The sequence below is a fragment of the Saccopteryx bilineata genome, chromosome 1 (genome assembly GCF_036850765.1).
Source record: "Saccopteryx bilineata isolate mSacBil1 chromosome 1, mSacBil1_pri_phased_curated, whole genome shotgun sequence".
Taxonomy (NCBI): domain Eukaryota; kingdom Metazoa; phylum Chordata; class Mammalia; order Chiroptera; family Emballonuridae; genus Saccopteryx; species Saccopteryx bilineata.
This window is the reverse complement of record NC_089490.1, coordinates 228361732-228374671: the sequence shown is the minus strand read 5'-3', so window position 1 is coordinate 228374671 and position 12940 is coordinate 228361732. Positions and strand designations below refer to the sequence as shown.

At 44.8% G+C, this 12940-nt stretch overlaps 1 protein-coding gene across 2 annotated transcripts in view; it reads right to left on the bottom strand.

Annotated features, from left to right (window-relative positions):
- The window catches only part of TP53BP2 (tumor protein p53 binding protein 2), a 50925-nt gene extending 38778 nt beyond the window's left edge, over positions 1-12147 (bottom strand). For both annotated transcript variants that reach the window (XM_066237569.1, XM_066237578.1), the window contains exon 1: positions 11823-12147. In XM_066237569.1, coding sequence (XP_066093666.1) covers positions 11823-11849 — 27 coding nt within the window. In that variant the 5' untranslated portion in view covers positions 11850-12147. The remainder of the gene's footprint in view (positions 1-11822) is intronic.
- Between the last annotated feature and the right edge of the window lie 793 nt (positions 12148-12940).

Here is a 12940-nt window from a genome sequence, read left to right as displayed (position 1 = left end):
TAATAAGAATGATTCATTTTCAAAGAAGCAGTATTTCAGATTAAAATGTGGAAGACTTTTCCAAGAAAAGTTATGAAAAAGAAAAAAAATTGGCATTTACCATATGATGTTCCAGAGAAAGAAAAAACGGAACTGGGTATCGGTCACAGAAAAGAAATTAAGCTTTGCAATATGACCTTCAGAGTTGTGACTTATAAAAATTCAAATCCTTTGGTGATAATCAGAGAAAAAGGAATATGAGAGGGAAAACAATTGTCCTTTAGAGAAAAATGAAGAATCCATAAGAAGAGTGACATAAATCCTCCCCAAATCTTACAAGTCACAGGAGACCTGCCCTAGGGACAGCCAGGCAGTGATGCTAGAAGTGAGATTGGAGAAAAGCCTAAACGATTCTGTGGTTAACTGTCCCTCCGTGAGAGAAATATGAATTATGATTAGTTCACTTTTCTAAGAAGTCTCCACACCAACGTGACCTGTGCTGTTGAAAATGTTCATCACACATGAAACACCCTAGCTGTTCATTCAATATCATCTGGAGTACATCATTTTCTGAGATAATAACCATTTGGGGGGGGGAGTGACACAGAAAATATGAAGTGGTTACTTGAATTGAGGGGAAAAGCCATTACATACTGAAAAATCGTGTCCTCTCCAGAAGTTGACGTCTGATGACATAACCACTTGATATACGTAAACAGATGACAGTTACCTCTCCTGAAACTCAGAGGAGTAACATCCCACCAGCATCAGGCCCTCTAAAGCTAACCCTCTGCGTTCCTCTGGATCCCAGCCCCTCACTGACACCATCTTCCGTACACTCACTCACCCAGCAGGGTTATCGAGCACTGACACTGCAAGCACACTTTGGGCACAGGGACAACAGTGACGGGAAAGCTCATGTCCGGGGGGCAGGGAGGAAGAGAGATAATAAACAAATGAGCAAGTTACATAAAGTGACAGGACAGAGAGTGAGGGAGGAGACCAGGAAGAGGTTTAATCATGGCAGGGGAGGTGTCCCGGGGCAGGAGCACCTGAGAGCCAGCCCCACTGCCTGCAGAGGCCCAAGTTGGTCTGTTCTGTGACCAGAAAGAAGGCCAGTCTCTCAGCAGTGCCGGTCTGGGCGAAGGAGGGCAGAGAGGTAAACGGGGGCTCGATCACACAGGGCCTGGGGGGTCAGGAATAAGACTTGCAGGCTTCCAAGCAAGGCAACAGTCACTAGAATAGTTCTCCAAGTGTGGTCCCCAGAACAACAGCATCAGCCTCACCTGGGAACCCATAAGACATAGAAAGCCTCAGCCCCGCCCCCAGAACTCCTGAATCAGAAAGCCCTGGAGTGGGTGGGGCCTGCCATCCCACTAAAGTTTGAAAACTATTGCACTTGGGGGATGGTTATAAGCTTGGAAGTGCCATAAAGCTTGGTTCCCACGTAGTCTACTGTAAATAATGAACCCCATTAGTTGTTTCACTAGAAAATTAACAGCAGTGCCTATTAACCTGTCCAGTATATACTGACAACACCACCAACAACAGTTAACCCAATAACAGTATCAAAACATCACAGGTTCATATATACTAATATTTATCTTTGTATATTTTAGATTTCAGGGAATTTAAGAAATATAATTTCATTATAAGAAATACTAAGACCTAAGACTTATTTTAATTTATCTGCTCCACAGTCACAGCCTCAAATCACCAAACGAGAAATCTAAGAAACCTACACTTTCCCTCACTCCTCTCCCTACATCCTGTCCCTTAGTGTCAAAGTCACTTCTATCCTTTCAGAATAATTCAAAGACCAGGAAACTGCCTCCAATCCCCTCCCTCACACCCCACACCCCTCCAGCCAGAAGCAAACTTCCTCTTTGCTTCCCTAACTCAAGTTACACCACAGCTGTCTGTATCCCTATCATATCTGCCCTAATGGTCTATAAATTCCTTTAAGACAAAGGTTTTGGTCCTTCCATGCTTTCTCCCAGTTTCCCTCCTCCCCAAGAAAGACTGGCTGTCCCAGGGTTTTACACAAAGCAGATCTGCGTTTGTTCAACTGAACCGTGGGTCAGAGATTCGAAGTTCCACGGCAGATGGAACAGTTAACAGGACAGCAGAACTTGACAAAGAGGACATTCCTGTCACCAGGCATCTAGAAACATTTCTAGGTGAATATATGGTATAAAATTTCAACATGAAAAGCCAGACAACGTCCCAAATGAAGAAAGCAAAGTTTATGCTAGGATAAATTAAGAAATCTTTTTCTCCTCAACTATGTCTGAAGCTTGACTTAGATGTCAAATTCTGAATATATACTTCAAAGCAACTCACTTTAGCTACTTTGCTTTCAATAGCTATCATAAGCAACAAACAAGGTTTAAAAAAACTAGGAATATATATTAAACCAGATAATTCCTACCTTGAGCCCAACTGTTCCATATGTTTAATGTTGGCATGCTTTCTGCTAAACTGAGCATTGTTGTTTTGGGGCATGAGTCCTATTTTACATCAAGACATCATTACATATTCCATTCTATTTTTATTTTTAATCATTAAGCACATTTTTTAGCTCCATCTATGATGCCATGACCACAAGCAATATCTGGCTTCTAGCTGTTCCCTTTCTGCCTTGAACTTTGCTTTGGAAGTGTTTCTCCATTGTCAAAGATTTCATCTTCGAAAATCTTTAAGAAAGCTCAAAAGGCAATAATGGACCTAAATTTAAGTGAGCGAGAACTACCTCCACCATAAGAAAATCAAAACTAAGAACATTCATTCACTAACACAATATTGATTAAATCTGACCTCACATCAAACACCGTGCTGAGCGCCCAAAACCTTTCCAAGATGAAAGGTACGGTCTGTGCCCCTGAGAGCACACGAATAACGTGGGACAAGGCAAACACACAGAGGTGACAACTTCCTCATGGAAGGCCATGACGGCCGGTGAGGAGAGGAAAGAATGTCGACCCCTTTCAGGAAGTACAGCTAAGCTGAGCACTCAAGGATGAGCAAGACAAACAGCAAGGGGACCGTCCAAGCGGAAAGACATCACACATGAAGGCACAGGGGCACGGGAAAACTGGCATGCTGTCAAACTGTAACCCTGAAATTGCTGAAACGTGAAGGTGGGGGCAAGGTGGGACAAGAAAGAAAGGGCAGGCTCATCTCAAACTGCAGGTGTGCTAAAAATGTTCAGTGTGTAACTCCTGTTTACACACAGAGAGACACGGAGTCAGATAGCAAAGGGCAGGTCACAGACAGCAACATAACGCAAGGTACAACTTTCAGGGAGCAAAAGAAAAACACAACCTCAAGCCCCCAAACAGTCCTGATGGCATTTCTGTGTAGGTGTGAGGCAGCTCCAGACAGAGGCCACTTGAGCAGTGGGGAGGGGGATGCTCTCCCCACCCATTGGAACGTTCGCCCCAATGAAGCACTTGCTCTCCTTACTCATTTCCCATGGAGGACACTGTGTTTGAAATGCCGGCTTATTTGGTGTTCTGAGTCTTTCAATCACTTCCACTGTGCAGCTAAATAATGAAAGTATATCACTGGCATAAAAAGTCAAAAATCCATGGAGCTAGACAATAAAGACACTTTCTATCTAACTAGGGAGTCTGCATTGCATGCCATAATAATGTAACAAGCCAATCTGGAAGAATTCTGGAGAGGAAAGAGACAAATTTCTACTTCAGAAAGACCAACCATGAATGGACTGAAGGGGCAGAGAACCGTAAAGGTAAGATAATAACTAAGGGGAGGATTACAACAGCCTAGGCGAGAAAGGGGTAAAGCAGAAGAGGCAGCCAAGGCCCAGAGAGGAGGGACCTTGACACAGTGATGGAAGCTACAGGAGAAATGGAAGAAGGGGAGGGCAGTGTGGCAGCTGAAAGCAACAAGCACACCTGCCAGCAAAGAACCCTGCCTCCTTTAGCATAAAAGTGCTGTCTTAAATAGCTAGCTCCATTTTCAGGAAATCAACCTATTATCCCAAAAATGACCTACATGTCACAAACTAGCTCGCAGTTATCATCTAGGTCTTGTTGTGATACAGAAAAACACTGGCTGGAGGAGACCCTTTCTAGAATTAACGTCAGCTCTCTCTTAAGTATCCTAATTACGGGCTACTCTGTAGCTCTGATTTTATAAAAGGGTAGGGAACTTCTAGGTGAAAGCATCAGAAGCTCCCCCAGGCAGTGCGGTCATGTGGTCACAAGTATGTCGGTGTAAAGCATTAAGGTTATGGCTTGAGAAACCTGACACACTCTGCTCAGTGAAAAGAACCCCAGTGGCAGAAGAGAGGGCAGCTCCCCAAGCCCCTCCGCGCTCTCTGATGATACAACAAGTCTGGCTTCTCCCTAGCCCAGTGGTCGGCAAGCCACGGCTGCCGAGCCGCATGCGGCTCAATCAGATTGAGGACAGTTTTAGCAAAGGCCAGTTTAGGAGTACCCTAATTAATAACAATGTACCTACCTATATAGTTTAAGTTTAAAATTTTTGGCTCTCAAAAAAATAATAAAAATAAAAATAAAAAAATTTGGCTCTCAAAAGAAATTTCCATCGTTGTACTGTTGATATTTGGCTCTGCTGACTAATGAGTTTGCCGACCACTGCTAGCCCACAGGAAGGAGCTTGCAGCCATGGGAGTTGTCTTTCCCTAGCCCCTCTTGATTCCCCCCCCCCAACCCCAGAGTAGGTATGACTGTCTCTTCTCTCACCCTTGGGGCTTCTGGATGTTTAGAACCTGTGACAAACTGTGCTGAGTTCACAACCAGTTCATGCCATCAGCTGGGCCCCAGGTGTGATTGAGGAACACTTTTATTCACTTTCAATGGTTCTGTCTTCCCCGGGCTTCCCATCTTCCCAGCTCCTTCCATCTGTCACATCCACAATCCCACTCTCCACAGCAACAGTGACCCGTTCCAGGCAGATCATGTCAGTTACTGCTTCAAGCTCTTCCCGTGCCACCACATCCCTTCCTATGACACTTCAACTCCCCACCCCGGCCGGAGAGCCAGCCTGCCTACCTCCCTTCACCTCAGCTCCTGTGCTCTTCCCCTCACTCCGGACCCCTACCCCCCATCCCCCCACCCCCACCACTAAGCCCAGCTTCATGGCCTCCAAAGCAGTCTCCAGGCCTGCATAGGCCCTAGGAATTCAGCCTACTTGAAATGCTCCACTCAACAAATCACAGACCCAGCTCCTTTGGGTCATTCAGGTCTTAGCTGGACTGTCACTTCCCTGGCCACCCAGTTGCATTATCCCACCTCAACCTGACTCTCATGTTTCCTTATTTCCCACCTCCCATCAGCCCCCTACTAAGTTCCAGAAAAGGTAAGGCCCATAAAAACTGTCTTATCTTTCCTATGTTTGTGGCACTTAGAAAGTACTTGGAATACACTGGATGTTTACAAATACTTGTTGAACAGATGTTACAGATGTCCCAAAAAGGCCATCCAAAGCCTGACCAGGCAGTGCCGCAGTGGACAGAGCATCGGACTGGTACACGGAGGACCCAGGTTCGAAACCCTGACGTTGCTGGCTTGATCATGGGCTCACCAGCTTGAGCTCAGGGTCGCTGGCTTGAGCGTGGGATCATAGACATGATCCCAAGGTCACTGGCTTGAGCCCAAAGGTCACTGGCTTGAGAAAGGGGTCACTCGCTCTGCTGTAGCCCCCCCCACCCATCAAGGCACATATGAGAAAGCAATCACTGAACAACTAAGGAGCTGCAACAAAGAATTGATGCTTCTCATCTCTCTCCCTTCCTGTCTGTCCCTATTTGTCCCTCTCTCTGTCTCTACAAAAATAATAATAATAATCAACAGGTTAAGAAGAATGAAGAACAATGATTCAATGTGATTTCATTCAGCATCAGTTCCTAGTTTATTTCCAAAAAATGCATCTGACTAAAGGGAACTACCCCAACCCCTACCCCCACCGCACAGACAACCCCTGAAGCGGCAAGTGGAGACCGTGGCATGGCACCCCCGTCTTGACATCCCACCAGCAGTGGGCATTCCTTTGGGTCACTGCTGCACCATTCAAGCCTCTGGAAAAAGCTGAGGAATGATGATAGCAACCTCACACAGTGCTATCCTCCACGTCTCCCTACACAACTAACTATTCTACCTCTGAGATTCTTTCCTACATAGCCACCTTCAAGCCCTGTTGAAAGACTATCCAACACCCCTCATTCAAAAGGTAATTACTACACCTCTTCTCTTTCCCTGCAGAGGCAGAAGAGCTGAGGTGTCTAGGGAAGTGTTAGGGTAGAAAAAAAAATAGTCACTAAGATGCTTCCATTGCAGGGGTGAGCTAATCTCCACCGTATCACTCGAAACCTGGTAAGAGAACCATTTACCAATCATCTCCTCCCATTTGGATTAATATATGGAAAGATATCTCTGTTTTCCTTTTACTACTTCAAGAATAATTACAGTTATACTCTAGAAAGCAGAATTTGAAGTAATCATTAGCCAAAAGGTCATCATCACCGTAGTCTCTCCTGTCCAATAGTACATAAAAGAATTCTAATCGAGGCACTGTATTCTCCAAGAGCATTTGTTTGCAGGAGGACCTGGATTCATATCTCATTTATGTGGAGTGACCAGGAGCAAATTAGAGACCCCCCGGGCTTCAGATTCCTTATCTGCCAAATGAGAAGATTCACATCACAGGGTCATAAAGGGCTTAGATGGGATGACCAACTTAAATCACTGGGCACAGAAAGTGTTCTCAGGCGATGCTTCCACACCTTCTCTGGGCAGGAAATCAGCACACAGGTCTGTCAGCCCCACTGGTTCACACAGAAATGGTTTGTTCCACTGTGCAAGGTCAGCAAACCGTACGAACCATGTTTTATCGTTAAATTACCACTAGTAGTTTAAACTCATATTCTGTCAGTCAGGTTTTCTACCATTTTTCTAAACTTGTGCCTTAGAGATTTTTAGTTGAAATTTTTGAGATTTAAGTAAAGTTGTCCTAATTATCAATTTGATACTAGAAAAATAACTGAAGTCTGTATTTCAAAAGTGAAAGTTCAGGACTGGGTGGCCAAATGAACATTTTCAATGAAAATCTGGCTCTGTTATCATCTAAATGAGTAATCTTGTTTTTGTATAAACTTTAGGTAGGAAAAAAAAAGCTAAAAGTGACCACGGTTGCTGAGTTAATGAAACTACTTTTACTTTACTCGATCTAATCATGTTTAGAATTTGCATTTCTTTGATAATTTTCTTTTAATAAGACAAGTATGTGAAGTGTTTTAAGAGTTATTAATGACTAAAATTTCTTGGCTCTCCCCAATGAGATGTAGAATTTTAATGTCACACCTACCACTCCAACATAAGTATACATTTCATACCCAGTCTGTCATCTGTTTTCTTTTCTCAATGACTTCTGATTACAGAAGAATGTTCTCTTCAGTACCTAACATGGCATCAAAAAAGAAGTATTTCAGTAATGTCTGACTTGAAATGGCATGAGCTGATAGAACCCTCTGGATTCCTAACTCCTGCATCCCACTCTTCTTTGAGATCCTTAGTAGAGAAGATTGGTGAGCGGTTTATAATACATATGGTAAATTCTATCGTGCACCTGTATGTAGTTACCCTATTTGAGCTGAAGGGCTCAGTGTTCAGTTAGCTTTAGAAAGACTTTTTAAAGAGTACCACACACTATGGTGGATAACTAGGAGATAGAGGTCTACAGTGTTCCTTAAAAGCTCCAGAAAAGAGGTTTTGTTTTATTGTTTTTACTGTCTGCTGTTGGGGAGCAGGGGCCACGAGGGGGAGAGAAACAGTTTCACCTAGAAGCAGTGTCTGAGCGAATGACCCTCCATGCCCCCCATAGTTCTAAGTTAACTTTTAAAATATAAGCAACTGTGCATTTATGCTGTTTCTTTATAAAGTTTAATTTTGTTTTTTCCTGAAATAGTTAAAACCTCACAAAATTTTAAATGCTTTTTGGCTTGTAATTAATACAGAAATCCCAAGGCAACAAATTTCTCTATAGCGCATGAAATGTGAGACACTTCACACATTTTTTTAAACACATGCTTTGTTTAGCAGCCTTTGGGAATTACAATTCTATAGAGAACCCACCTTAAACTTTATTCTGGAACAAACCTAAGCTAACTTGCTATAATACTACTCCACTACAAAAAGGAATTCTTTCAGCAAATGGTAGTCATATAAATACAATATTGCAAAGCTATACTTGAAAGCTTTTTAATCTCAAAACACAATTTGTTTGTAAAATATGTACAATAAAACCAGACTTTTACATGACACTAATATACTATTTAAGCAGAAGTGAAGCTTCTTGGTCCATGGAGCTGAATAGGCTGCACAGTTATCTTTAGAAATATATCAATCCGGCCTGACCAGGCGCAGTGGATAGAGCATCAGACTGGGATGCAGAGGACCCAGGTTTGAAACCCCAAGGTTGCCAGCTTGAGCGAGGGCTCATCAGCTTGAGTGTGGGGTCAATGGCTTGAGCGTGGGATCATAGACATGACCCCATGGTCACTGGCTTGAGCCCAAAGGTCACTGGTTTGAAGTTCAAGGTTGCTGGCTTGACCATGGGGTCACTCACTCTGCTATAGCCCCCCTGGTCATGGCACATATGAGAAAGCAATCAATGTACAACTAAGGTGCCACAACAAAGAATTGATGCTTCCCATCTGTCTCCATTCCTGTCTGTCCCTATCTGTCCCTCTCTCTGTCTCTGTCACACACACACACACACAAAAAAGTGTTGGACTATAACACTTCATGAAATGACAGTAACGAAGAAAGATACCTGGTATGATTTAAACAGCTGAGAAATTTTGCTTTTAATAATGATTTCTCTTTTATAATCAAATACAATGAGAGCAGCTCACTAAAAAGCCATGCTTTCAAACTGCAAATGAATCCTTGTTTAATGAAGAAAAACAAGGTGTCAAGTGTGAATGAAAGATTAATCAGTTTCTCTTGGCCAAGTTTCAGAAATATCATAGAACTGGAGATACTGACTGCAGCAAGTATCTGAAAATGAGTGAAATTAGCACACCCATTTCTGCAGTACCTCATCATTACCTCTATTGTGATTCTCAACACTGTCTACTTATTTTTACTAATCTACTAAAATGAACCTTCCCATCCTGGTTTTGGGTCCAATTATCACTTCAAGTCCCTCATGAAAGAAAATCACTTGATGCTTTACCACTGGGTGAGAAAACACATGAATACAATTTATTTGCACATTTTTAATATAATGCTGTCTACACAGCAAATTGTGACCTTTAGAATGCCTTTAAAAGCAATCTAAGAAACATACTCTTAATGCCCCAGAACTGGACACTTAAAAACAGTTAAAATGGTCATTTTGGTATTATGTTCACGTCACCGCCACAACAAAAAAGCATCTCAAGGCAACTGCCCACATTCTAAGACTGTCCATATTTTTGCAGTAAGCATAATGCTTTTCCTGGTAAGTTGGTTAGATTTTTCAAAGTAAATTCAAAACCTCACTAAATGCTAGAATAAAGTCCATATTAAAAGCTGGAGATGAGAAACATATTTAAGTCTTATTTGCAATACCCCAAACATTATAGCATAAAGATACATATAGCATGAGGTTAGTAAATGAAAATCTGTTTCAGCCTGACCAGGCAATGGCGCAGCGGGAAGAAAGCATTGGCCTGGGATTCTAAAGACCCAGGATTGAAACCCAGAGGTTGCCGGCTTGAGTGTGGGCTCATCTGCCTTAAGTGTGGGTTCACCAGCTAGAGAATGGGGTCACCAACTTGAGCACGGGATCATAGACATGACCCCAAAGGTCACTCACTGGCTTGAAGCACATGGTCGCTGGCTTGTGCAAGGGGTCACTGGCTCAGCTGGAGCCCCCTCCCTGCAGGCCCCCCCATCAAGGCACATATGAGAAAGCAATCAATGAACAACAAAGTTGATGCTTCTCACCTCCCTCCCTTCCTGTCTTGTCTGTCCCTATGTGTTCCTCTCTCTCTCCCTCTCTTTCTCCTTGCAAAAAAAGAAAAAATCTGTTTTCATACGTTTATATATTGCAAGGATAAGAACCTCAGTTTAACCAATATCGTAAATTCAGAAAAGCTCTTAACCAGCATCTATTCCAAGCTAGGCACTGAATAGTAGACTAATCCTTACAACCACCCTAAGGGCTCAGTACTATTATTAACCCCATTTTACAGATGATGAAACTGAGGGACAAATCGTTAAAAAAGAAAAAAGCCTATGGTCACAGCGGTAGTAGCTGAGCAAATACTCAGGGTCAGTCTGGCTCCAAAGGTGGTACTCATGCCACCACATCACAATGCCAATCTCTCTGCTAAAATTCTACTCTGATATTAGAAAGAGAACCAGAGGAACCATGCTAATAAATCAAATATAGTCTCAAGAGCTGTGTAACTTTTTACAAATTCTTATGATTGGGTATGCAGTTGAGAGGAGGAAACAAGTATGAAGAAAACCCAAAGGATACTTCAACAAAACTGATCTTTAAGGAAGAAATCATATTGCAACAACCAACTGTACTGCTCCTATTTTTAGGAAAAATCCAGATAGCCAGGAAGAGTTATTTCTAGATAAAGAAATGTAAATCCCAGGAATAAGCATTTTAAGAGTAAAAGTCTTTCCCCTTCTCCGTTGTCTGTATTTATTGAGCATTCGCATCACAAACCTAACTTCATAACCAGGTATCGAACTAAAATAGGACGCATACTGCTATTGATACTTTCAATTCCTTGACTCCTGGCAGGAAAAAATATCCCAAACCATCTATACTCAATTATCAAGTCCAATAAATTCAGTTTGTCCCCTACATGAAAGTTTAAGACACCCTCTGACACAAGTAGAAGAGGCCAGGCAGGGGACAAAATGATTATACCCTGCATCTGTGACTGCACATAAACAAAATGTGTCCTCACTTCAAGCCACAGACTGAATAAAAGTAAAAGTTTTTATTTTGTTTGAACAAATGAAGCCATGAGAAAACATCGGGTGACTACAAGATGATCCTTCTTCAGCAGGAGAGGTACAAAGACAATTTCCTCGAGAAAACACATTGTGATCAAGTCTGCATAAGCCACTGCAACCCTCCAGATTGTGCGACCGACCGTCGAAAGAAAGAGGCATTTCAAAAATGTTTTCAAACCTGCCATACACCTGTGGCCTGGAGGCCAAGTCGGAAGCCCGAGGAGCCCAGGAAGAACTCACTCACTAATTAATCCTCTCAGAGCGAAAAGGAGCAGGCGTTTTACTGCAATCAAAAACTTTGCGATTGCATTTACTAAAACCAGTTTTCCAGAAAGATAGGGCAGTTTGGCTGCTACTGCAGATACCAAGATCGGAATTCAATTAAAAAGAAAGCCAGGGCACTCTTTTCAGTATGTATAAATATATTTCACTCCAACGGAAAGCTGTTTGGGTTTTTTGGGTTGTTTTGGTTTTTGTTTTTAAGACAAAGTAATAAGATTCCCGGTTTCCCTGTTCTGTTCTTGACCTTCACACTGCAAAGTCAGGACCCAGCCAGAGAGAAAAAGAAAAGTTTGAGTGGTAGCTACGGAGCAGTTGCTGGGACCCTCCTCTGGTACAGGGTCTCCGGCTTCCGCACGCCCTCCTGGGCTCGCAGTGGGAACCCGGAGCCTGGAGCCTCGGCCGCTTTCCAGAGGTTCGCTACACGCCCCACGGCGGGCTCAGGCCCCAGGATCGGCGCGGGACCCTCCCGTGGGCGCAGCCCGGACCCCGCCTGCGACCCCGCACACTTCCGGGCCCGACGTCCCGGCCCCAGTCTTCCAGCCCACTTACCGGCATCATATTGGACCCGAACCGCATCGAAGCGTGTGACTCACGGTAGCCCGGAGCCAAGGGGCAGCGGCGCCCCGGGGGTCGCGGGGTACGGGGGAGGGGAACACAGAGCGAGGCCACCCCGGAGGCTGCGGACCTGTTGCAAGGCGGCGCGCAGGTCCGTTCAGCCCTCCCTGCGGGTTGGGGCGCCTCTGAGCCCTGGGTCCAACCCCCGCGGGGCCCCGAACGCGGCTTTGTCTCCTCTGCGCTCGACGGCCGGGCTCCCTTCACCACTCCTAAACCAACTAATCCCTAGCCTGTCCCCCGCCAAGCCCGCGCCGGCTCCGCCCCCACGCGGGGCGGGCCTGGGGGAGGGGAGGCGCGGGCAGGGGAGCGCGCGCCTGCGCTGGCTGCGGGGAGTGGGAGGCGGGGCAGCGGGCACTCGCCAGGCGGGAGCCGTCAGTCACCCATTTCTTTCTTTCCTGGTCACCCTTTTCTTTCTTTCCTGCGGAAGATGAGTGGCCCGCGACGCGCAGGGGACGACTGGAGCGCGCACCTCCTGACGAAGTCTGTGGCTCCGGGAGCGGGTCCCCGGGAAGATAAACAGTAACCAAAGACACCCAAGGAGCAAAAGACAATAACTCCGCTGTAGCATCCAACTGTGCAAGGGGATGAACACTTGGCATTGGGGATCCCAGGGATCCCGGGCGGAGCTTCAGGTGCCTGGACTAAGTCTACTCCTCGGCAGCTGGGCTCCGCAAAGTCAGAAGACAGGCCCTCGTGGGAGGACCTACTGGGCACAGGGAGGATCAATCTGCCTGGAGGCCAGAAGGACCTCCGGGCCCCAACAAAATGGAGATTTGTGGTAGTGGTTCAGCCCACGGCACATTTCTGGGGAAGGAGGCTCTCAGCCTGTCATCTCATTGGCAGTGGCCCAAATTCCAATTTCTTTTTAAATGTTCTATTTATTGGTTTTAGAGAGTGAAGGAGGCAGAGAGAGAGCGAGATTGTAGTTGTTTTATTTTAGTTGTTCATTGATCGCTTCTATGTGCCTTGACCCGACAAGCCTGGGGTTTCGAACTGGCGACCTCAGCATGGGAGGTAGACACTTTATCCACCATGCCACCACAGGTCAGGGA